General features: G+C 42.3%; 2 protein-coding genes across 4 annotated transcripts in view; one reads left to right on the top strand and one right to left on the bottom strand.

Moving 5' to 3' along the window:
* Positions 1-1,373, top strand: part of FBXO11 (F-box protein 11) — an 88,198-nt gene extending 86,825 nt beyond the window's left edge. For both annotated transcript variants that reach the window (XM_077915316.1, XM_077915315.1), the window contains one exon: positions 49-1,373. In XM_077915316.1, coding sequence (XP_077771442.1) covers positions 49-178 — 130 coding nt within the window. In that variant the 3' untranslated portion in view covers positions 179-1,373. The remainder of the gene's footprint in view (positions 1-48) is intronic.
* Positions 1,340-25,853, bottom strand: MSH6 (mutS homolog 6). 2 transcript variants are annotated; one of them, XM_077915313.1, is made up of 10 exons: positions 25,515-25,853; positions 13,859-14,058; positions 10,964-11,133; positions 6,577-9,121; positions 4,451-4,719; positions 3,027-3,144; positions 2,645-2,734; positions 1,960-2,114; positions 1,636-1,835; positions 1,340-1,510 (listed from the first exon to the last, which is right to left on the bottom strand). In XM_077915313.1, the coding sequence occupies exons 1-10, from the start codon at positions 25,769-25,771 to the stop codon at positions 1,429-1,431; spliced, it is 4,086 nt and encodes a 1,361-aa protein (XP_077771439.1). In that variant the 5' UTR covers positions 25,772-25,853; the 3' UTR covers positions 1,340-1,428. The 2 variants fall into 2 exon arrangements, with proteins under 2 accessions (XP_077771439.1, XP_077771440.1); XM_077915314.1 differs by having other exon boundaries at positions 25,541-25,852.
* Positions 25,854-26,541: the final 688 nt, after the last annotated feature.

Here is a 26,541-nt window from a genome sequence, read left to right as displayed (position 1 = left end):
TTTCCCCCCCCTCACTTTCCTAATTTTTGGGTTTTCATTTTGCTTTAGGTTTTTCTGTGACTGTGGTGCTGGAACACTGTCTAATCCTTGTACATTAGCTGGTGAGCCTACACATGATACAGATACACTATATGACTCTGCTCCACCTATAGAATCTAATACATTGCAGCACAACTGAATTCCTTCCCTAAAGAAAAGTCCTGCCATTCTAACATCATAACTTAAAACATTTTTTTTGGAAGAAGATTTAAAATATTTGCCCATGCTACAGGAAGAGACTGTATTAAAAATGGATACACGAGGTCAGTTGACACTATGAAGCTCAAGCTACCAAAAAGAAAGTGGCAATATATTGACTCAGGATCTCAAAGCTGGGTGTTTTAGCATTACTGTGTAAAGACTTTTGAAGGGACAGAAGTGAAGAAATAAGCTGCAATTTTGTACAGATACCAACTTCTGAAAAAAAGCTGGTGTTTTTACAACTAGCATTGAATGCAGTCCAATTTGCAGTAGTACTCTTCAATAGACAAGCAGCTTTGTTGCTGCCTTTATGGACATGGGTACCAATTGCTTTTGTAATATGGTAAAAATGTGAGCTAGCACTTCTGCGTTTCTTTTGATTTTTTTTTAACATGTATTCAGATTGAGAAATATGATTTTAATGCTTTAATCTCATGTAGTTTGTTTTTAATTTCAAGCAAATCTTCTTGTACTTGAATGTGCCCTGTTTTGTTAGCACACCTAGACTTGCTGTAACTGTACTCATGTCCCAGTATGTACGTTCTTTCTATGAAAGAGAAAACACTAATCTTAAATTATATCCAGCAATGTTTCTGGTATCCTTTAAGAAAAGTTAAGACTATTATTTCCTTCCCTTCCCTGTGCAGCATTCAAAATCACCCCTAGAAAAAGTGAGTGTTTTAATGAGACTTCCTAGGAAGGGATGCACTGTAAAACAAAAGTATTCTTGTAACTCAGTTTTGTGAAAGGTAAAAACTACTATGTTTTAAAGTACACTTTAGAAAGTCTCTTCAAAACAGTCCTGTATTTGAACTCTGTTCATAGTTTTTTTTTGAACAGTTTAGACTAAACTGCTGGAAATTAAAAACAATTTCCTGCATTAAGCTGAGACAAGTATATATACAGCCCTATACAGTTTCATAGCTCCCTCCCCCCCCATTTATGTGTATTGGTGACAGTGGGTATAAACAGCCTGAAAGTGTATGCATGTACCATAACATCTAGACTTAATATATTGTGGAGTATTCAATAACCATTATGTAGAAGGTAGATAAGAATTAAAAGGGTTTAATTTCCTAGAAAGAAAATGGAAAAATGGTCATTTTTAAAAAATAAAGTTTATTAGATCATAACGTTGTCTGAATTTACCACCTTTGTCAAAAGTCAACTCAAAGCTTCCAATGTAGTCTATAATTCCTTAATCAAAGTCAGCAACTTAGGGACAGCTTCAGCATCTACAGTCGACCTTTCACTAGCCAGGCAAACTTCCCTTAAAATTAAAAAAAAAAAAAAAAAAAGGGCTTAGTTCGTGTTTTTTACAGTGTATCAACCATCCCCCTTTATGGTTTTAATAAGGTCAGCTGCATGGCAAAATTATATCCCGAATATAATTACCGAAATAATCGTAGTGATTGAGTCATCTTCTCAAATTCTCTTGCTTTTCTATGTCCCTTTTGAATAACCTCCTCTGGAAGATTAGCAAGCCTTGCTGCATTAAAGCCATAGCTTTTAGGACAAGCTCCCTTAATGAATTTATAAAGGAAGGTAATAGTCTCCTGGCTAGGATCCTCACATTCATTTTCTACCATGCATGCCTAAAAAAGGAAAATAGTTTATTATTATGTTCTATTCATGTGCTAGCAATGGAAGTACCTGACTTGATTGCCTCAAAAATCTAAACTTTTGATTAAGCACTTTGAATAAGCACTTTATACATACCATGTGGCCCAGGCGCACTGCAACATTTTGAGAATAATCTTCTACTAACGAATGGTAATGGGTAGAAAACAATGTACGACACTTTATGTTCTCAGCAAGTTCTTTAACAACTGCATTTGCTATTGCTGTTCCATCGAATGTTGCAGTACCTCTCCCTATTAAAATAAAATATGCATAAATTATGCATCTGCCTTATACCAGAAGACAGATTTCACAAAGGAATGAAAAAAGGGGGGGAAAGGATTAATAGTAATAACAAAAAAAAAAGTAGTAACAATTTGTGCACCCAAAGAATAAGCCCTGTTTTTAGCTACATAGATGCACTTAGCAACCCTTGGTGAAGGGCACCTTTCTATTTTTAAAAGATTTTGGGTAATCTCTACACCCAACAAGAGGATCAAATGTTTACAGTCCTGCAATTGAGTCACACATTCTACTAACAGCCAGCCAGATGCCCGTGTTTCTTTTTTTAAGAGTACTCTTCAGAAATGCCCTATTAGTTTCTCATTACACATCCTCATATTGTAACAACTACAAATAAAGTTTAGAACCTTGGTAATTAACCAAAGACCTTTATCTATGACACAAAGGTGAGTGCAAACTTTTTTTCAAGAAAGGTCTGGCCATCTTCAAGAAAAATTAAAGTTTTAAAAACAGCCTCCAAATGGAAATTGTAATGTCTTACCTAATTCATCCACAAGCACCAGAGAATGTGCGGTTGCATGCGTAAGTATGCTGGCAGTTTCACTCAATTCAACAAAAAATGTACTTTCGCCTAAAAAAGCACACAGGAGATCTTTTTTTAGCATCCTAAAACAGTACATTCATCTTTTAAAAACAGTACTTCATCTTTTAGGTTCATATCATGACCTACCCAGTACTAAAGGTTACATCTCATTAAGAGATTATGCAATTCTTGAAATAATCTTTTCAAATGCCTGAAAGTATTACACTTCGAAAAACAAGAAAAATCAAACATCCACTTGAAATGGCTCATACACAAGTTTCAAGGCAGATGTATTACAGAAATGAAGGGTCAAATAATAAATCCTTAGGTGAAAACTCACCTGACATTATTCTGTCTGAGGCACCAAGTCTAGTAAATACTCTATCAATTGGTGTGAGCCTACACACTTCAGCAGGTACATAACAACCCATCTGGGCCATTACAGCTAATAGGCCAGCCTGTGAATGAAGGAAGAAAAAGGTCTTTAGTACCAATTAGTAAAAAAAAAAAAAAAAAAAACACAGAGATAGAGAGGGATACATAAGATATTCAGAAAACAAGCAATAAGCCAAGCTAATAAACATTTATCTTTCGTAAGAATGATTATATACGAGTCAGGCACTCTTAAAAAAATTGTTCACAATCCAAAGTAGGCAAAGGGAAGCCTAGCAAAGCAAGAGGCTTATAGGGCCCAACCGGCCTTAAAACCTCAGAGCCTTGGGATCCCTGGGTGGCGCAGCGGTTTGGCGCCTGCCTTTGGCCCAGGGCGCGATCCTGGAGACCCGGGATCGAATCCCACATCGGGCTCCCGGTGCATGGAGCCTGCTTCTCCCTCTGCCTGTGTCTCTGCCCCTCTCTCTCTCTCTGTGTGTGTGACTATCATAAATAAATAAGTTTTAAAAAAATTAAAAAAAAAAAAAAAAACTCAGAGCCTTGAATTTTTAACCCACTGCATTAGTGATTCTCAACACTGGAGGACTACACATACAATCACTTAGGAGCTCTTTAAAATTACTGATGTCTAGAACCAATTCTGGACCAAATGAATCAATCTGGGATGATGGAACCCCTTCCTATACTTTTGTCAAGCTCTCCCAACTGATGATAAATGAAAATGGGGTTGAAAACCACTGCACAATATACTATACTGCCTCTTGCTAGTTAGCAAATTTGGTGAACCTAAGTAAGTAGAAGATCATACAAGAGAGCAGGGGGGTTGGCAAACATTTTTAGTGAAGGGCCCAATGTCTCGGTCACATTTTTTCCTTTCCACAACGCTTTAAAAAAATGTAAATCATGTTTAGCTCAGTGGCTGGCCAACCCCAGATATAAAAACAGATATTTACTGTCTTTTCTAAAAGCAGTTCTAAAAGCAGTTTCCAAGTTACTAGAAGTCATGAATTTTATTTTATGTGCTTTCTTACCTGAATAAGTCGGTCATGAACCTGAGGGACAAACCTGCAACATTTTCATTCATTAATACATCTACCCTCAGAGGAAATCCAACCCAGTCAAAGAGTTTGTAAAGAAATCATAAGCTAAAACCTCTTTGGCCTTTTTAACGTACACTTCCCGTAACATCAGGCAGTTATTTGATAAAGGTAAAATACATTTCTCAATTTTACAATACAAAGCATTTTTCCTTTGTTTCCTAGTATGCTAGTGACTGAATTCTATATAATTTATGTGCTATTTGGAAGGATGGCCTATATATCTAATATATTCTTAATGACTTTCTGTAACAAACTTTAAAGCTCGGTTTACCTGTCTCATGAGTGTAGACTTGCCCCCCATGTTAGGTCCAGTAACAAGCACACAATAAGCTTTGCCATTTTCCTCCTCCTCTTCCTCACAGCCTATTAGAATGTCATTGGGTATAAAGTCATCTCCAAAAAAAGTCTTCGTAATGCAGGGATGACGTGATCCTCTAAGGTCTAAGAAGGGAGGAGTGCCTTCTTCTGGCAACAAAATTACTGGACGACACATAGGGCCATCACTCCCTTGACTGTAGTTAGCCAGGCACAGTAAGACATCTGTTAAAGAGAGGGTAAAAGTGAGGCTTCATCATTTTTGAGGTTGCTTGAGAAGCACAAGATACCCAACTAATCTAAAAAAATCTTTCCGAAATAAATAAAAAAAAAAATTAAAAAACAAAAAAAAAATCCAAAATACTTTTTCAGTGGGTGGGATGTTCTACTTGCTTTTTAGACATAGGGTTTTTTTCCCCTAACAATAGGCACTCTAGAATACATAAAATGTTTTGTTTATGCATTTATTAACAGAAAATAAGTCAGTACTAAATGTTTTCTGTGTCTTCATTAGACCACTTGTAGTGAAATGAGAAATAACTAATTTTCAGCCCAAAATCTCTCACCTCAAAGTAAGACTTAGTCCTTTAACATCTGGACCAGAGGAATGCCATGGGGAAGCTAAGAAATACAACAGGGAAATGCTATACTGACATATTTTACTTGACCTAATCCTGGACCTAGCACTTCTTAGAAGCAGAATGTTGTCACAACAGGTACACTGATAAAAAACAATCTTAAGAGGAAAATGAATTCACCAATTCTGAATGCCTGTGTTGAGGGAAGATTTAAATTACCCATCAAACCATTCAAAGCTGTACTAGTTTAAGAAAAATGTGGCAAAAACTGAAGGATGCTATTCTATCCCAGACAGTTGCATTCAGATCAAAATAGTTCTGTTATAAATTTGGGTAAACTATGGTTACTGTATTTTTAAAATATAGGGAAAAACCCTAAACTGTGTAAAACAGCAAAGGCTCAAATAATTGGCCATAAAATTGAAAAAGGAAATTATTTAATGAAGCTGAAAAAGCTATTAAATTACAAATATATTAATCAAAGCCCTTAGAAATCAATTGCAGGAAAGAAAGTGTGATATATTAGGCTAAAAGAAAAAAGATGATTAAAATCTTGCAATACACAGATAAAGAGAATAACTGAAAATACAGAACGAAGAAGTGATGGGCCAGGAGAGTTTTAATTTCGTCTAACAAAAAGAAGCTTAAAACCAGTATCAGAAAGAACAATGGGATGCCTGGGTGGCTCAGCAGTTGGGCATCTGCCTTTGGCTCAGGGCGTGATCCTGGGGTCCTGGGATCAAGTCCCACATCGGGCTCCCTGCATGGGCCTGCTTCTCCCTCTGCCTGCGTCTCTGCCTTTCTCTCAGTGTCTCTCCTGAATTTCAAATAAAAAATAAATAAAAAATAAAAAATATCAGATGCTAAAAATTCAATTGAGAAGGTAATCTGATCTAAAACAAATGACCTGGGCAGCCCTGGTGGCGCAGCAGTTTGGCGCCGCCTGCAGCCTGGGGTGTGATCCTAGAGACCCGGGATCAAGTCCCACATCAGGCTCCCTGCATGGAGCCTGCTTCTCCCTCCGCCTGTGTCTCTGCGCCTCTCTCTCTCTGTCTATGAATAAATAAAATCTAAATAAATAATAAAACAATGACCTCATTAAAGTACTAAAAATCTGGGGTGCCTGGGTGGCTCCATATGATTGGAGCATATGACTCCTGAGATCAGCTCTAGTCCTACAATCTCAAGGTCGTAGGGTTCAAGCCCTGCCTTAAAAACAAAAACAGAAGAAAGCCCCTGCTTTAAAAAAGAAAAAACTAAAAACCCATTAGTCTTCCGTTCAATTATTCAAGACTTATGAATAAGGCCAAAAAGTGAATAGCTTAAATTGCTACAGGCAAACTAAACTAGTCATTCTGTCTAGTGAGGAGGCAAATCTATACACTCATTACCTGTGCTGAGAGATATCCTCCATGGCAAATGTCCAATGGATTTAAATCTTAATGCACAAGATACAAGGCATGACTAACCAAAGCCTTAGGAACAAGCTGGTTCCAAGTCTTACCTAATACTGCGATGCACTCAACAGCAGACTGCCAGTCTTTGTAATTTTTATCAAAGTTATAAAATAGTCGCCTCATACAGTCCTTCAATGATACGTCTCTCCGTTCTTCAGCATTTATCAGATTAGCCAACTTCTTTTCAATAGTTTTGGTCCAGTATCGTTTACAGCCCTTCTTGGTAGATTTCAACTCATATTCTTCTGGCAAATTACGAGTGATGAAATTCTCTGGAATTTCCAACTGATAACGGTTCCTACCAATCCCCCAGTAGACAATGGTCCTGCAGCCAATTCGACTGCGCTGTTTCTCCAAGTATTCCAGCAGGCTCTGTTCATTTTCTCTTATGTCAGCAAGAGCTTGGTCATAATCAGAGTCAAATCCTGCTTTGGGAGTAATTAGTCCAGTCTTTCGAGCCTTTTCATGATCAAAGGCTGTATCCCATCGGTTCAATTCTACAGTCAAATCAGGAAAACGGCCCTCAGGATTTTTTGTCTGCAGAGTAATAACCTGCTTAAGGATTTTAGACTTAAAGTTGTCCACGACTTCTTCCATGATCTCTATAATTTTACATATTACTTTGAATCCTTCTAGAGCAGAAAGAAAATCAATAATCTTTTTTTTGCTGTATGTAGTCTCTTCATACATTATAGCTCTGCTATCTGGGTGGTTCTGGCTCTTCAAGGGAGACCCAACATTATGAATTTTACTCAGCAGCCTCTCGAGGTCTGGAAGCTTCTTTAAAAGGTCTGCCACATCAGAGATTTTGTCAGGCACAACCATGAGGTCTTCTATAGCATCTAGACGATCGCTGATAGCGTAAGGGCTACAGAGTGGGGCACAAAGCCACTGCTTTAGAAGCCGCTTACCAAAGGGAGTATGGCAAGTATCAATCTTCTCTAGCAGGGTCCCTTCAGTAGAACCATTTGTTCCATTCATGAAAATCTCCAAGTTGCTTAATGTCACAGCATCTAGCACCATTCGTTGATTGGCTTTAGCAAAAACAGCACCAGGTCTTGTAGCACTGACCACATCAGAATCCAAGGGAACATATTCTTCAAAATTAGCCATTGATAAGAGCTCTTGATCAATAAGGCATTTTTTGAGGTAGAAGACACAACCACCTAGAGCAGAGAGGGCCAATTCACTCTTCTCTCCTGGTGTCAGCCCAAGAGAATCAGACTCTGAGGTCATACCTTTAAGCACCTGGGGTAACATCACCCCACTGTCCTCATTTAACTTTTCCTTAAAATATTCTTCTTCAAGGAGAGTTCTCAAAGTTTTGGCTGCATCCCAAAACTGGGAGCCTGGTATGAGACCTTCCTGAAGAGAGGAGGATAATGAACCCTTCAGAATCATCTTAGTTTCTGTTGAGAGATTTCCTTTCTCAAATAAGACTTGTACTGGAGGATAGTGTGCCACTAGAGTCCTAAACCTGGAACAATGGCGATCGTCTGAAAACTGACCTATGAAAAACTTTCCCAGTGAGGTATCAACAAAACATACTCCATAGACCCGAGTGTGGCCAGAAGAATCCTCCTCTTTTTCTTTGAGGCTAAGAAGATACTTACTGTAGTTCTCAGAAGGGTCACCTTCCAATACACTGTAGGTCTGTGTACCCTTGGTAATGACTCTACAGATCTCCCTCCTCACCACTCTGTCATACTTAGATATATGTGCCATCTTCCGGCATCGTGCCTCCATCATTTCTGGGGTCTCAGTCTGTTCCACTCGTGCTACTTTATAGCCCTTCTGAACCAGAGAATCAGAGTATCGGCCAAATGCAATTTCAGGGAAACCAGAATGAGCCCAGTTGCCTTTCATGAATACCAGCCCTAGTTCATTGACTCCAGTAAGAGCATCCATGTGGTACAGCTCATAAAACTTCCCCACCTTATAAAATATAATCAGATCAAAGTTCTGAGACTTGATCTGCCACCACTTCCTCATCCCAGGAGTACAGGAATTAAGGAAATCCTCAGGCACATAGAGTGTGGATGCATCAAAATCAGGGTGATCAGGTCGCCTCCTATGTAGATCTCTTCTCTTTTCCTCCTTAAGCCATTCTAAAGTTTCATGATACCAGATAGTGGGGCGACTACTATCATCACATCCCCCACCAATGTGGGCTTGAGATTCAGAATTTTGAGGGGCAGAGTAAGCATTCAAAGCACTCTTGGTTTCCGATGAAATGCCAGTTGATCGTTTGGTGGCCGGGGGCATTTCCTTCCTTGAACTCTTCCTTTTGAGAGAGCCATTTCCAGTCACCATTTTCTTCCGCTTTGAAGCAACTTTGACCGGGCTGTCTAGGCCCTCACTGTCACTATCCCCTACTCCACTGCTTATTTCATCACTGCTTCCTTCCTCCTTAGCATCTGGCTTAAATTCCACATCAGAGCCACCAATGTCACTCTCAGAGTCTGATATGACCCTTCGTTTTTTTATTTGGCGGCTACTTCGCCTAGATCCTTGGACCTTAGGCCTTACTTCTTCTTCACTTTCAATTTCATTGTCTTCTTCACTCTTTTCTGATGAATGAGTTGCACCTACCTGGCAGGCAAAGAAAGTGTTATTTAAATACAAAACAAAATCTGAAAAATTGCAATACTGCTGTGAGTATCTCAATATGCTGCAACATCCTGTATCAAGAACCCAGCTCCAGAAATGAGATACTATTTTCTTTCACTGAAAGATTATCAATTTCAGTAGCATCACACTACAGGATTAAGTGATTCTCTCATGACAGTTTTATCCCATACAACAGTGATGAAGCCATTAGCAAGACCATACACCCCAAATACCTACCTACACACGATGCCCTCATTAACAGCTGTGGAAGGAACTTTTAAATCTCCCTGTTACCTTTCTTCTAGGGTCACCTCTCCCAGAGGGACATATGAAGTCTGCCATTTTATAAATTCTTCAGCATAAGAAAGCAGTGCAATCTATACTGGTTTCTAGTCCTTGCTCTTCCACAAACCAGCTGTAGTTTCTTGGGCAAGACATTCACTTATCATGGATTGGATCTCCCACACAAGTTATAGGAGACTAAATGATCTCTGTATTACCATCCAGTTCTAAATCTTTCATTTATGTTATAAACCCTGGTCTCGACCTCAAAAATAAGATTAAAAACATTTTTCTTTCATTTCTCTTAAAATACCCATTAGATTAGCTTGTTTATTCCCAATCTGTAATAGAATAAAACATAAAATCAGGGCTAGTCATAAATGAATCTCTTAAGCGTATAGTTCATTAATCTGTTAAATTAGAGAAAAATGATTTAATTCACTCAAAATAGTGACCATTAACATTTGAAACTCAGGCTGTATCTCAAGGTTATTTAACCTCTATTCTTTTATCCAAAACACAAACAAAACAAAAAGAACATCAAGTAACTAATTTCCAGAGCTTGACCACACTCTCATAGAGACTTACCACCAGACCTCATAACCAGTTTTACCACCATGTCCTTACTTTCCTGAGCTCATTACTTGTTACCAAAATGGTACTACTACTTATGGGATGTCTTCTAGGTTTGAACTTGAGAACTTAAAGCAAAATGGCTGCTGAGATTCTAATCTAACTTAACCTACAGTTCTACATAAAAGTATATGAATGAGGGGATCCCTGGGTGGCTCAGCGGTTTGGCGCCTGCCTTTGGCCCAGGGCGCGATCCTGGAGTCCTGGGATCGAGTCCCACATCGGGCTCCCAGCATGGAGCCCGCTTTGCCCTCCTCCTATGTCTCTGCCTCTCTCTCAATCTCTGTGTCTATCATGAATGAATGAATAAATAAATAAATAAATCTTTAAAAAATATATATATGAATGAGTATTTGGAGCACCTGGGTGGCTGAGTCAGTTAAGCATCCAGATTCTTGATTTTGGAACAGGTCATGATCTCAGGGTTGTGAGATCAAGCCCCTCATCGGGCTCCACACTTGAGTGTGGAGCCTGCTTAAGATTCTCTCTCTCCCTCTCCCCATGCTCACTCTCTCTCACAAATAAAAAGAAAATTAAAAAAGGATGTATGAGTATTAAAGTGTGTGCACATACACACACACACACACACACACACACACACACACACATAAATAATACATATAAATAGGGCAGCCCGGATGGCTCAGTGGTTTAGCGCCGCCTTCAGCCCAGGGCCTGATCCTGGAGACCCGGGATCGAGCCCCATGTCGGGTTCCCTGCATGGAGCCTGCTTCTCCCTCTGCCTGGGTCTCTGCACCTCTCTTTCGGTCTCTCATAAATAAATAAAACTTTAAAAAATAATAATAATACATATAAATAAAACAAGGGAATATCCCTTTAATATATCCCATCCCTCTTTTCTATCACTCTCCAACAGAATTAACAACGGACTATTTAACAATATCCCACCTCCATCTCTTCTTCTTCCTCTGGTTCTGAGGGCTCATCACACACAGCCAATTCAAGCCTCTCAATCTTGTCTTTATTCAAGGCTTCATCTGCACGTTGCATTGCTCTGAGTATTTCAGGCTTTGAACTGTAAAAATGACCTCCCTTTTGTACTTCCTTTGATTGTGACCCTAAAAAATTAATACATAGATTTAATTTATATTTCTTATGAAGCAAATCTTATTTATAAATAAGAACAGTTAACTAAGTAATGGGCTCAATGTACAACTGTCTTAATGAAAAGAATCAAACAGTTCTTAATGTTCCATTATTTCTGATTGATAAAGACTGATAAAGCCTACAAAGAAGGAATTACCAGGGGAAAACTACCAGTGAAGCTTTTATTAACTATTTTACCTCCTTGAAGTTGCCTTAACTGCTGGGTCACCCATGACTACTTCATCTCTCTTCTAATGACCTGGGACCCTGACCCTAAATAGATAAGGCGGCACAACTCCTCAGGTGAAGCATGAGAGGTTTTAAAAAGCGTCTGAGACCCTCTGTACAGAAAAAAAAAAATTTTTTTTACTTCAGGAAAGCAAAAACTACACTTTCAGTTAAATGAAGCTATGATACTAAGTTTATCCCCAAGGTAATTTAAAGGGTATATTACAAACAAAAACAGGTATCCTTACCCTACTGGTAAGGATACTAACATTTTTGAATGATAACCAAGTTCAGACTTGGAATGGTTTTTTTAAAGGTTGAATCAAATTGTCTTCTTTTCAGGTGAAAACTCTTACTTTATTCTTTTTTATTTAAATTACTTATTTTTTAAAAGATCTGAAAGCGTGTGCATGCTGAGTGAGGGAAGTGGCAGAGGGTGAGGAGAGAGAATCTTAAGCAGACTCCCTGCTGAGTGGGGCCTAGGCCTCCATTTCAGGAGCCCAAGATCAGGCGTGAGCCAAAACAAAGAGTTGAACACTCAACTGAGTGAGCCACCCAGGTGCCCCAGGAGCTATAATTTTAAATGACACACTTGTCCATTGAGCAAAAAATTAGATGAAGTTAATCACAAATCTAATGGCACAAAACAGTTTGGTTTTTTTCCCAAGAGGCCTAATGGATAAGTCTTTGTTTTCTTCTGACCAAATATAATTAGAAAGCAAACCTGAACTTGTCTAAATTTAATGCATCCAAATATTACATTATTTCCTTTTTTCCACTGTATATCAAAACAGAACATCCTGAAGTGCCATTACATTAGCAACTTAGTGAGCTACCTGAAATAAAGGTACAATTTCCCATTTTTCTACAGAGTGGCACCAGCAGTACAAACTGCAACAATCAAGTCCATTGGAGGGTGGCTCCTAACTTCAAGTGCCTCTTTGCAGCTGCACTCACTGCCCACCTATCTAATGACATCATCATTCCCCCAAAACCCAATGCAAACTACTTGACAATTCTAAGACAAGCGCCCCCCTCCCCAAAGAATTAAAAACCTACTTTTCTCATCCATGCCATTACAACAATTTGGGAACGGAAAGGGCAAAAGGCATTATGCAATAGGGGTGGCCTTTACAAAATAATGACAACAAAATGTAAACTCTGGGTATTTTAAAAGTCATGTTGCCAAACCTTTGTTTATAATCTCAAAATTAGGGGTGCCTGGGTGATTCAGTCAGTTAAGCATCCCATTCTTGATTTCAGCTCAGGCCATGACCTCAGGGTCCTGAGATTAAGCCCTGGGCTTAAGATTAATCCCCCTTCCCTGCCCACACTTGTGTGTGTGCACGTGAGTAAACAGTATGTGAGTTATTGTGTTGGCCAAGATTATGCAGCAAATTAATATGGAAGATAGAACCAAATTTCCATATTCTGTTTACATCCTACAGGTAAGATTTTCATGTAGACTGAACTTTCTTCAGTGTGCCCTCCTGGCCCTGCACTATGGATAAGCACTATGACCAAAAAGCAGGATTCCCATAGAGTTCTGGGAAACGGACCCTTCTTGTGATTCCAAAACAATGAATTTAGTTAACATCCTAGCCTAGAGATTCTAAGGATAATGGATAAGGACTTACTCATGCTCAAGTGCATGTAGTGTGCATGCACTGTGTAATTCAACTGATAGGTTCCCCTGGCCCAAGTGAAGCTGCACAGGCAGGACTCCTGGTTATCTAGGACATGAGAAAGCTGGGCCTGGGAAAAGGAAGTTATGGTGCCCAGAAGTCTGATGTGAAACTCAACTCAGATGTGCTCATAGGGAGGATTTAAGGCCAGGTAAGGGATCCCTGGGTGGCGCAGCGGTTTGGCGCCTGCCTTTGGCCCAGGGCGCGATCCTGGAGACCCGGGATCGAATCCCACATCAGGCTCCCAGTGCATGGAGCCTGCTTCTCCCTCTGCCTATGTCTCTGCGCCTCTCTCTCTCTCTCTCTGTGACTATCATAAATAAATAAAAATTTAAAAAAATAAATAAATAAAAAAAAAAAAAAAAAAAAAGGCCAGGTAAGCATACATCTCCATCTGCCCTAGACAATGTCACTGATCTATATGCTACATATCCTCACTGCACTGACTTTCTCTTGGATCTCTGAAGATGGGGCACCATTAATTTACCCTTTTCATGCCTGAATTGGTATTGTGGCCCAAATGATATCTAATCATGAAAATATTTTTCCTTTAAGGGAATGATATTGCCGTAAGTCAACTGAAAAGACAGAAATAAAAACTCCACTCCGCTGTGTCTTTTTCCCATGCTGGAAGCATTCACCCTGCCACTCCTAAGTCATTGGAGTAAAATACACTTAATTTCACTGTATGGGAGATGCAGACACTTGTGCTCTTGTGTTGCATGCTTGCTCTCTTACATGCTCTCTCTCTCTCACACACACACTGCAGAGTGGACTCTCTTACCTGTGTATGGCTTTAATAGCCTTCTGCTAACCCAGCCCCTTGTTGGGCTGTCATCAAAAAACTGTACATGAATTCGGACAGACTTCCCTTTCTCACGGATGAATGTTCCATCAAAAGGGTGGTTGTAAACCAGGCAAGGCCACCAGGGATAACCCTCCATCTTGGCCCAAACCAAATCACCTGGTGAGAAGTCACAAGAACTGTTGCCAAAAAAGAAATACATAACTTGGTTAACATTTGGTTAAGCTGCATTAAAGGCAATTACCTACAAATAAGCAATTCCAAAGAAGGCATCGTTAACACTCCTTTGAAGTTTTCCGGCATTAATACTCAAACAGAAATTCTAGAATAAATGATTTTTTTTTAAAAAAATCAGATATCCAAAAAAATAAATAATAAAAAAGATCAGATGTTAAAGTCACTTTTAAAAACATAAGCAAATATCACAATGCTTACTTAACATATTAAGACAAATACAAATGTAATGAATTCTGGTACTAAGATGAAAAACTATTTCTCAGAATCATTCCAAGTTATAACCTATGGCCAAATTCTGGTACAATACTGCTAACAAGAAAAAGGCACAGACGTACATGCTCTCCAAATTACAATGTATCACACCTATATACCACAATAGGGCAGGAACAGGACCTGACCCACGCTATTAATAAAATACCAAGTATACTACGTAATCTGCTAATGATAATAAATATTTAGAGTCTGCTTGGGATCTTTTCCAGTTAACACTTCAAAAGCTACATAGTACACTACTAACCCCCACCTCTAAAAATCTAGTTTTATGGAAAAAGTAAACAGAGAAGTGGCTAATGTGCCCCTCACATAATTAACATATATGCCTGTAGAATCAAAAACAAAGATTCAATCTTCAGGAAAATTAAGTTGGCCCTGAAGGTTTCCTGAGAAAGGGAAAGAAGAGAGTAAGGGGAGCAGAAGAAGATATACACCTGAAACTATAGAACACTGTATGTTAACTAACCAAAACTAAAATTAAAACATAATAGGGACACCTGGATGGAGCAGTCAGTTAAGCACCTGGCTCTTGATTTGGGTCATGATATCAGAGTCGGGAGATCAAGCCCCCAGGTCAGGCTCTGTATCAGGTGTAGAGCCTGCCTGAGATTCTCTCTCCCTCTGCCCCTTTCCCCACTTACATGCTCATGCTCTCTCCTGCTCTCTCTCTTAAAAGAAAAAAATTAGGGATGCCTGAGTGGCTCAGTGGTTGAGCCTCTGGCTTCCACTCAGGGCATGATCCTGGGGTCCTGGGATTGAGTCCCGCATTGGGCTGGCTCCCCACAGGGAGCCTGCTTCTCCCTCTGCCTGTGTCTCTGCCTCTCTCTGTGTGTGTCTCTCATGAATAAATAAATAAAATCTTTAAAAAAATTTAAAACTTGGGATCCCTGGGTGGCGCAGCGGTTTGGCGCCTGCCTTTGGCCCAGGGTGCGATCCGAGAGACCCTGGATCGAATCCCACGTCGGGCTCCCGGTGCATGGAGCCTGCTTCTCCCTCTGCCTGTGTCTCTGCCTCTATCTCTCTCTCTGTGTGACTATCATAAATAAATAAAAATAAAATAAAAAATTTAAAATTTAATAAAAAAAAAAGTAAAGACTACATACAGCAGAGTCTCTCAGTGATGGAGAGGCCACAATAACTAATAAATTCTACAAGTACTATATACGAAGATTTTCTAAACTGGCTTAAAGGTTTTCATTGAATAAATGCTAAAGTAAAGTAAGTACATTATAAACAAAAACATTTTAGAACAGCTTCCATTAATACACTGGGGCAACTTTCTTCAGACCCAATCATGAAATTAAAGTATTCCTTTCTTCAAAAATGTGAATATGGAAACCCCTAGGCTGGGCAGCCCCTGTGGCTCAGCAGTTTAGTGCTGCCTTCAGCCCAGGGCCTGATCCTGGAGACCTAGGATCAAGTCCCACATCAGGCTCCCTGCATGGAGCCTGCTTCTCCCTCTGCCTGTGTCTCTCATGAATAAATAAATAAAATCTTAAAAAGAAAACAACAACAACAAAAAGGAAACCCCTAGGCTAGACAATTAGAAGAGAAAAACAACAGCATGACTTCAGCTGGGGCTTTTCTCAAGGGCCTTTACGGTATGTGCACTCTTAACTTACAGAATCTACAGCGACCTACACATGAACAAATCTATAAATATTGCCAGCAACCTCACCACATATTGGTCTTCAAATAGGAATCTCTGTACAATTCTAATTTCTACCCTTCTTCCTAATATGTCCAGTAAGAAGAGACAAAGACCCTTATAGCTGTGCAGAATGGTGTTTACAAGCCTCCCTACTGTCAAGCAGTCTTACCATGAACTCTTGGCCAGGTAGCCACTTAACCACATAAAGCCTATCACAAGTATCAGAAAACCACAAGCTTTCTTTGTACCTTAGTACCAGAGACTACCCTAAAGCTGTACTCTTATTTCTGCTGCTAAAGGAGGGAAATACCTTGTCTACCTAAAGACACTATCAATTCTGAGTCTGAACCCTGACCATATTTCTTAGAAGACTGGCCAGAATAAGTACGTTATTATTTCAGTCCTCTCCCTCAGGAAGCAGATTTCTAGCTGTATAGTCTTGAGACATCAGGCCTCAAATTGCATTATCCAAGTAGATTTTTCTGAAAGGGGGACCAGTAGGGATACCTATCAAGCCTGGCTGCCCCCCCCTTTATAATATTTTATTTATGTGAGAGAGCAAGAGCATGCACATGCAGGGCAGAGGGAAAGGGAGAGAACAGCAGACCCCAGGGACCATGACTTGAGCCACCCAGGTGCCCCTTGGCTGCCCTTCTTAAAGGCAACTAAATCCCTTAAAAGATACTCAGGTAAGATTTTTGTGTGTACGTAGCAAAGCCTAAACTCCATCACTGGCTAGTTTGGGGCAGTCCTGCCCTACGTATTAAATATATGTGGATGATCCCTGAGCCTTAGCAGTATGAGAAAAGGTTTAAAAAATGTTCTTCGTTTGTAAAATTAAAGAGAACTATTTTTCTTGCCTCTGTGAATGGATAAGTTATGGAGGGTAAGAACTAAGTGCTGAACTGTTTCATTACATATTTTATGAAAATTAAAAATTATCAAGAATGGAGTTAGTGCATGAGTGACAAGAATGTACATCTTGGTGGTACATTTGAAGTTCAAAAGAGTGGGATGCCTCAAAACCAGTGAAATCCTATTTTGCCTGGTATAAGGCAACAGAGCACTTGCAGGAATGAATCTCAGTTGTCTTAAGGGCTCCAAGAGAAACTGCATGATTAGATCAAAATTCTTGAGCAAAAAAAATGAGATGGCATGTCCGCCTCTTAAAAGTTCCTTTCTATCTGTAATCAAGAGTAACCTCAAGTTTCTGAGACCCAAAAGACATGGGGAAATTTTTTTTACTTTACACCTAACTTACTATGTAATAAAATATTTTAAGTTCAGGGATCCCTGGGTGGCACAGCGGTTTGGTGCCTGCCTTTGGCCCAGGGCGCGATCCTGGAGACCCGGGATCGAATCCCACATCAGGCTCCCGGTGCATGGAGCCTGCTTCTCCCTCTGCCTGTGTCTCTGCCTCTCTCTCTCTCTGTGACTATCATAAATAAATAAAAATTAAAAAAAAAAAAAAAAGTTCATTCCAGTTTTATCCCAAAGGAAATAACTTAAACTAAGACACTGTTACCTTCAAACTCTCATTTGTACAAATGTAGTGCAAACTGTAAAACAAACCATACAGTGGTGTTCAAAGGCCTCAAAATGATTAGATCCTTTTCCAAGTAACCAATTTAAAAATTTAAAGGTCTTTAAATTTATTTTGCAATGCAAATGTACATAACTCACTACAGAAAAAAAATGTGTAAAAGCTAATTACAATGGTTAACAGTTTTGAAGTAAATCCCAATCTATACAATTAAAATGAACTATTCCAACAATCTGTTTTTCAACATCACCACACAATCTTAAAGAATCTTACACATCACCTAACTTTCCTGATGTTAGCAACTGACAGTACATTATAAAATGCAAACACTAAAAAAAAATTACTACTATGCACTATTTCCTCTAATGCTAAAAGTGACACTTTAAGGGCAGCCCGGGTGGCTCAGCCTTTAGCACCGCCTTCAGCCCAGGGCGTGATCCTGGGGCTGCCTGCATGGAGCAGGCTTCTCCCTCTGCCTGTGTGTCTCTGCCTCCCTCCCTCCCTCCCTCTCTCTCTCTCTGTCTCTCATGAATAAATAAATAAAATCTTTAAATAAATAAATAAAGTAAATCTCTAAAAATAAATAAATAAAAGGGACACTTTAAAAACCCTGGTCCAAAAAATAAAAAAAAATAAAAAAAATTAAAAAATAAAATAAATAAAAACCCTGGTCCAGCAAACAGTGGCTTCCAACCAAAGAGAATTCATCAGGTAATAAAATATACAGTGTAAGGGCCCCTGGCTCAGTTGGTTAAGCTTCTGACTCTTGATTTCAGCTCAGGTCATGATCTCAGGGTCATGAGATGGAGCCCTGAGTCAGGGTCTATGCTGGATGTGGAGCCTACTTAAGATTCCCTCTCTCCCCCTTGCCCCTTCCTCACCCTGCTCTTGCAGGCTCTCTCTGAAAATTAATAATAAAATAAAATAGACTATATAGTAAAACTCAGTATTTTAAACATTTCATTACAATTTTTCTTCACTGGGATGCCTGGGTGGCTCAGCGGTTGAGCGTCTGCCTTTGGCTCAGGGTGTGATTCCAGAATTGAGTCCCACATTGGGCTCCCTGCATAGAGTCTGCTTCTTCCTCTGCCTCTCTCTGTCTCTCATGAATAAATAAATACAATCGTTAAAAATAAATGTTTTTCCTCACTTAATGTTAACAAAGTTTTTAAAGCTATTGATTTTGTGGGTAAATGTTAATTCTTTATAGGTAATTTTAAAATTTTAATTTCTTGTAGCTGTATGGTTTCCAAAGAATGCATTTTAAAATAAAGGAACATATATTTTTTTAAAGATTTATTTTTATTTATTTATGATAAACATAGACGGGGGGGGGGGGGGGGGGGGAGGGCAGAGACAGGCTCCATGCCAGGAGCCCTACACGGGACTCGATGCCAGGACTCCAGGATCGCGCCCTGGGCCAAAGGCAGGCGGGAAACCGCTGAGCCACCCAGGGATCCCCAGGAACATATTTTAATCAATGCAAAGACTCAGGTTTCCTATCAACACTACATACTGTATTTTAAAATATGGAGGTGTAGCCTGGGTGGTGCAGTTGGTTAAACATCTGACACTTGATTTTGGCTCATGTCATAATCCTACAACCCCTAAGATGTGGGATCAAGGCCAGAGTTGGGCTCTGCATTTAGCATGGAATGTGCTTGAGATTCTCTCTCCCTTCCCCTCTCCCTGCTCATGCTCGCTCTCAAATAAATAAATAAATAAATATATATTTTTTTAAAGATCTTATCTATTTATTCACGAGAGACAGGGAGAGAGGCAGAGACACAGGTAGAGGGAGAAGCAGGCTCCATGCAAGGAGTCCGACATGGCACTCGATCGACATGGCACTCGATCAGGGGACTCAGGATCACGCCCTGGGCTGAAGGCAGTGCTAAACGCTGAACCACCCGGGCTTCCCTAAATAAATCTTAAAAAAAAAAAAAAAAGTATGGAAATATAATGCAAGCTAGAATCAAGCTAGAATGTGCTATAATTTGAATACCTGCTAATCTGTCATACATTAGTCTTTAAAAGAGCCTAATAATCTTAGAAAATCACATCCACTTATTCCACTGGCTCTACTTGAAAACTTGCCCTACAGTCATATATTAACTTTACTGTATTCTATTATTTGGCTATACTTTCTGACAATCTTAACATCTTTCCCTCTTCGTATAACTGTATTAACAAGGATCATTAGCCCTATGCAAATCCAATAAAATCTTTAAAAAATAATAATTAATTAAATCACATTATTTGGGGCACCTGGGTGGCTCAGTGGTTGAGCATCTCTGCCTTTGGCTCAGGTCGTGATCCCAGGGTCCTGGGATTGAGTCCTTTATCAGGCTCTCCCTCTTTCTTTCTTTTTTTTTTTTTTTAAAGATTTATTTATTCATTCATGAGAGACACAGAGAGAGGCAGAGATACAGGCAGAGGGAGAAGCAGGCTCCATGGAGGGAGCCCGATGTGAAACTTGATCCTGGGACCCCAGGATCAGGTCCTGGGCTGAAGGCAGGTGCCAAACCACTGAGCCACCCAGGGATCCCTCTCCCTCTTTGTCGCTCATGAATTAAAAAAAAAAAAAAAAAAAAAAATCTTTCAAAAAAATAAAATAAAATCACATTGCTTTCTCCTTAGTCTATAATCTTGGTGTCAATGACTGGTTGTGCCCCAAACTCATAATCAACTTTTTTAGTTATCTACATAAAAAAAAAAAAAAAAAAGTAGATACAAAAGTACTGCTAGAATTTGCTTCCAAAAGCAATTAAAAATAAACTGTTTGTCTAATAAAAATTTGTACATGTAAACACTGAGTCATAACATGAAAACTCTCAAACCAACCTCAGAAAATCAGCTATCAGCTTTTGCACTTAACTCTCAAGGTGGACCATCAGAGCACACTTTCCCTGCCCTCAAATAACTAATCAGAGCAATTAATTCAGAGGCCCCTACAATACCTACCTACCAGTACACCTCTGTCCATACACCTTTTCCTTCTTCAGCTTGGGCTAACTATGGCCCATCACTTATGCACTAGGGTCTACGGTATAAACTGGCATCTAGTACTATATTCTAAATAGCATTAGAAAGAAACCTGAAAGAAGTTAAAGGAAACCAGGTTCTTGGTGGAGCAGCTTAATTTTAATTTCATGCCTTAGTGCAGGGAAAAGTCATCAGAATTAATGGTTTCAAAAGCCCCGAGCTAATGTTAAAAAGTCATAAAAGTCAGCTCAAAAGAGGCTCCCACAGACCAAATTATAACAAGTTGAGCATCTTTAATATCTTTTTTATATTAATTATATCATTTAAAACAAATTAAGGCACTGGGTGGCTCAGTGGTTAAGCATGTGCCTTTGGCTCAGGGCATGAAGGTCCTGGGATCGAGTCCCACATCAGGCTCCTTGCAGGGAGCCTACTTTTCCTTCTGCCTATGTCTCTTATTAATAAATAAATAAAATCTTAAAAAAAAAAATAAAACAAGGTAGGTCTGTGAAACTGAGTCCACAGGATACTTTTTAAAGAGCTTAATTTTTTTTTTTTTTAATTCTTTCCTCTTGGGACACCTGGGTGGCTCGGCGGTTGAGTGTCTGCCTTTAGCCCAGTGCGTGATCCTGGAATTTGGGAGAGTCCTGTATCAGGCTCCCTGCAGGGAACCTGCTTCCTCAGCCTATGTCTCTGCCTCTCTCTCTCACTGTGTCTCTCATGAATAAATAAATTTTTAAAATCTTAAAAAAAAATTCTTTCCTATTACAACAATAACATTACGTGTGCTATTAGTTGGGAAAATATATTGCTATAAATGTTTAACTGTATGAAAGTTCTCAGGAAAGCACCTACATACAACTAGTGCAGATAGTTACCTTTTTTTTTTTTTTAAGATAGTTGCCTTTAAATAAAGGTGCTGAAAAAAGATTTGCCAGATCTGACATTCCTTGTCTGTGAATGGGAATAGGGCATACACTTCAAACAAAGAGAGACAATTAGCACTGAAGTGAGATTGTAAAAAATAAACTAGCTAAGATTTGTATTAATAATATTTTAAAAAGCCAGATTTAAGTGGTCAAAACCTTAAAGTTCTCTCCATTATAATCTTAATAAACTACAGAAAAAATAATGGATGAGAAACAGGCCTAGAGTACATGTATGTCCTGCTACCCTTCTTTCTCTTTTTTAAAGATTTATTTTTAGAGAGAGCTCATGCATGTATGCTTGCAAGGGAGGAGGAAGGGATAGACTCCTCAAGGGACTCCAGGCTGAGCTGGACCCCGATGCAGGGCTCCATCCCAGGACCCAGAAATCATGACCGGATACAAAAATCAAGAGCCAGCAGCTTAACCACCTGAACCACCCAGGTACCCCCTCCTGCTACCTCTTCTTATAACCATTTACTTCAAAATGATGCCATCTTGCCTCCCTCCTTGCTCTTACGTCCAGTTATCGACATCAACACCGGCCTGCTCCAGCACTTTGCTCTCAACTTTTCTAAATCCTACCCCCCACTGCCACTATCCACATGCTCTCTCTATTATCAATAGATCTCCCCACCAAATATATTTCAGCCAGGGTGAGATTTTTTAAGATTGTTTTGTTTTTTTAAAGATTTTATTTGAGAGAAAGAAAGAGAGCTTGAGCAGGTGAGGAGATTCCCCACTGAGCAGGGAGCCCCATGCAGGGCTCAATCTCAGGACTCCAGGATCCTGACCTGAGCCAAAGGCAGACGTTTAAGTGACTGAGCCACCCAGGCACCCCAATTTTAAAGTAATCTCTATATCCAATGTGGGGTTTGAACTCATGACCCCACCGATCAAGTCACAAGCCAGGCACCTCCAGAGTGAGCTTTCTAAAACCTCAATCTCCCCTATGGATTTCTTAAAACCAACAGAAGGGGATCCCTGGGTGGCTCAGTGGTTTAGCGCCACCTTCAGCCCAGGGCGTGATCCTGGAGATCCGGGATCGAGTCCCACGTTGGGCTCCCCGCATGGAGCCTGCTTCTCCGCCTGTGTCTCTGCCTCTGCCTCTCTCTCTTTCTCAAGAATGAATAAATAAATAAAATCTTTAAAAATAAATAAAAGTATCATTACAAAAAAAAATAAAAAAATAAAACCAATAGAAGCATAAGCCATAAAGAAAAAGATTGACAGGGATCCCTGTCAATCGGGCTCCCGGTGCATGGAGCCTGCTTCTCCCTCTGCCTGTGTCTCTGCGCCTCTCTCTCTCTCTGTGACTATCATAAATAAATAAAAATTAAAAAAAAAAAAAGATTGACAAACTTGACATTACATTAGTAACTTCTGTTCAAAAGATGTCATACGCTGAACAAAAGGATGACCCAGAGTGGAAAAAGACTTTGCATCACACACCACTGCAAAGAACTAGGGAAAAGGGATCCCTGGGTGGCACAGCGGTTTGGCGCCTGCCTTTGGCCCAGGGCGTGATCCTGGAGACCCGGGATCGAGTCCCACGTCGGGCTCCCGGTGCATGGAGCCTGCTTCTCCCTCTGCCTGTGTCTCTGCCTCTCTCTCTCTCTCTGTAACTATCATAAATAAATAAAAAAATTAAAAAAAAAAAAAAAGGAACTAGGGAAAAAAACTGAAACAGGCAACGTGAGACATTTAAGCACAGAGGAAATGTATATGACCAACATTAAAAGATGCTTGTTTTTAAAGCTTTTGACTGACCCTCAGAAAAAGTCCAAATGTCGTTGTGGCCCATCAGCCTGTTCATAACTAGATCTTACATACCTCTTCAAGTCTCCCATCTGTTCTCTTCCTTCTATCCACAATCTGCAGGACCTTATTTCTGAACCAGCTTCCTAACACCCCCTTACTCCCACCGTAGCCTAACTAACTCCTATCTGTGTCCTGGGTTTCCTTTTGAAGAGCCAAAAGCCTATCCTGACACATATATTCCCTTGACCAAAGCGCACAGAGCTCGTGCACTCTGCTCCTGCTCTAAAAAAGTGCCTTTTTGCTTGCCCTATACAAGGCTGTATCCAGGATCCATAATACCTAATTCTGTGCCTGGAAGAGTAGGTACATGGACATTTGTTGAATGAAGGCCTTTTAGCATGGATCCAGGAATAATCAATTCATGTTTAAGTAAACCTAACTATACATCATGCATGTCTCATGATGAAAACTTTATGAAAAACAGTCTGTTACAGAGGATGCAAATGTAGGGGAGGAAAAATGTTTTTTCCTCTATACTTCTGGGTTCTTGGCTGAGACCCCCTCAGTAATAAAGATTAATGAGAGAAAACTGAACCAAAGTTTAACACGTATACCCCCTATGTATATATGGGAGATCCTAAGGAAAACGGAGTAACTCCCAGAGAGAGCCCAAGTCACCACCTTAAATACCATCTGCTGCTAAGACAAAAAGAAAGATGGGGCGGGGCGGTGGTGGTGGTGTGGACAGGCTAAGAAGAGCAAACAAGGAATATGGTTGTTATGCAGATTTAAATCAGAACCGTCTCCATTAGTGAGCCTTTCTCCAGATTCAGTCATCCTTCCTTCTCTTCTGGTTCAGAGCAGGAGACATCCTTACAAATGGAGGTTTCCTTTATAAACTACTTCCCTTAACAGAGAGTAAGGTAGTATTTTCAGAACTTCTGTTGTGTCTACTGCTATAAAAAAAAAAAAAAAAAAAAAAAAAAAAAGCTCAAAATAATCGGCCAGAGGCATATCCTACCACTCTTCACACAGCCACACAGTTCAACTCACTGCCTCCGAGGGTCGCTTAAAGGAGACTCAATACCGTGAGGACGCTTAGCGAATCCGCAGGACACCGAACACTCGAGTGGCTCAGAACCACTAACCGACTGTCCAGCCTCGGAGGGAGTCCTTCACTTTTTCAGACCCTCTCCCCCTCCATCCTCTCCGGCGTCTACCATTACACTCTGTGCCTCATGCAAAACCTGCGATGCGGCAAAACGCGAGCTTCTCAAAATGTCGCCCGCGGCCCCGACAAAGGCCGGCCGAGCGGCGGGCAGCCCCGAACAGGCAGGCGGGGCGCGGAGCCCTCCCGGCCCCCGGCCCCCGGCCCCCGGTCCGGGCCGCACCCCGGCCTCCACACTCCCTCTCTCGATTCCAAAATACTGCGGTGCCGCATCCTCCCACGGAATCCTCGTCGAAGGGCCGCTGCATCCTGAAAGGACACCTTTTCCAACTTCACACGACACTTAAACGTGTATCAAGATGAACACAGCCTCGGAATCCTTCATTTGTTTGGGTGCCTGCGGGCCTACCTAGGGGACCACCCGGCCGAGCCCAGCACTTTCGGCTCCCCCCCCGCCCCGCCCCTGCAACCTCACTCGGGCCAATCAGGCCCTCGGCCTGCGGCCTGACACACCCCCGGGCGCCCAGCTCGCCGCCCCCACCCCCCGGCAGGCCGCCCGCCGCCCCGCAAGCTCCAGGCGCCCGAGGCTCAAAGCCAAACAATCAAGTGTGTTCGCCGGCCGTCGCTCGGCCGGCCCTCCATTCACGGTCCCAGCTCGGAGCGAGCACGGCTCGCCGCCCCCCCGCCCCCCGCAGGCATCCCTCTTTCCCGCCACCCCTCCCCCGCCGCAGGCAGGCACCACCCCGCCCCCGCGCCCCCGCCCCCCCCGCCCGTGCGCACCCCGCGCGGCGCGTGCGGAGCTCCTTTCTCTTCCCGCCCCGCCCCCACCGCTCCCGTCGCCCCCCCTCCCCACGACCCCGAGCGCCGCGCACCCCCCCCGGGCCCAGCCTCCCGCCCGGGGGAGCCCGTCTCCTCCCCCGCCTCCCTCCTCCCACCCTGTTTACCACCTACGCCCCCTAACGCCGAGGGTGCAAACTCAGCCCCTGCAGGTTCCCGGCCAGGCGCGCACGGCCACCTCCTCCGGGCCGCGCAGCCCTCCCTTCCCCAGGCTCCCCCCGTCCCGCGTCCCGCCGCTGCGCCCCACCCCCTACCTGGCGGGGGCCGCAGGCGCGGCAGCCCTCCGCAGCCCTCCGTTGATGTTCCTCGCCTCCGGCGGCGACGCGCGGCCAGCCAGCGGCCCAGGCCCAGGTGCGGCCTCGCTCCAGGCCGCATCCCCGCCGGGAGAAGGGGAGGCCCCGGCGGCAGCGGCGCCGCCGCCTTCACCTGAGGCCCTGGCCGAGGCCTTGTTGGCATTACTCAGCGCCGGAGACTTGGGGAAGAAGCTGTAGAGCGTGCTCTGTCGCGACATAGCGACGGCCGGCGAGGCCCAACCGCTGTGTCTGGCCGAGCGACTACAGGCACGGAGGAACCCGCGCGGCGCCTGCTGGCGGGAAATCTGGGGGGAGGCGCGCTGCGCCGGAGGAACCCGGGCCCCGACGGCCAATCGGAGGGCGCCGGGGCGTGCGCGCGCGGCGTGGGGGGCGGGGCGCGCCCGGGCCCCGCCCCCAGGGGGCGTCGGGCGACGTGGGGAGGGGCGGGGCCGCCAGGCCGCGGGGGTGGGGGCGGGGGCCGGGGCCCGGCGCGCTCGCAGCGCGGGGCAGCGAGGGGCTGCGCGGGGCTGCGCGGGCTGGAGCCGGGGCTGGAGCCGGGGCTGCAGCGGCGGGGCGGGAAGGGAGGCGGGCAGCGGTGCCGACATCACGCAGTGATGCACCTGGGTGGCCCGGGTGCAGGGCGCGAGCGCAAGGAGAAGAGGCCCTTGCGGGGAAGCGCCTTCCCGCGCCTGCACGACAAGTCCTGTGGTTCGACCACTTCCGCCAGAGACCCAGGGGGGAAAAAAGATCAGACTTTACAGTTCAGCAGTGGATCAAGTCCCCTGTTCATCTTGTATTCTCAGAGCGTTACTCTAAAGTAGGTGCTTGACACACTTGCTAAACGGATGCTTAAGTGGCAGGCACTTTCCCTGTTTATGATAAAACCTGCCCGCTACACCGAGCTCTCCAGTTATTTTACATAGATGAATTAAATCCGCTGCAATAACCCAGGACTTCGAAGTGCTTCGGGTCTGCAGGTTCCTTACCT

Source organism: Canis aureus, chromosome 11, assembly GCF_053574225.1.
Source record: "Canis aureus isolate CA01 chromosome 11, VMU_Caureus_v.1.0, whole genome shotgun sequence".
Lineage (NCBI taxonomy): Eukaryota > Metazoa > Chordata > Mammalia > Carnivora > Canidae > Canis > Canis aureus.
Note: the sequence above shows the minus strand (reverse complement) of the source record. Positions and strands in the feature narration are given on the sequence as shown.

Coding starts and splice junctions, on each gene's coding strand:
- MSH6 (XM_077915313.1), bottom strand. CDS start 25,771: ATGTCGCGACAGAGCACGCTCTACAGCTTCTTCCCCAAGTCTCCGGCG. Junction 9,122..10,963: donor AGGAAGAAGAAGAGATGGAG/GTGGGATATTGT, acceptor TTTGCCTGCCAG/GTAGGTGCAACTCATTCATC. Junction 2,115..2,644: donor GGTGCTTGTGGATGAATTAG/GTAAGACATTAC, acceptor TTATTTTAATAG/GGAGAGGTACTGCAACATTC.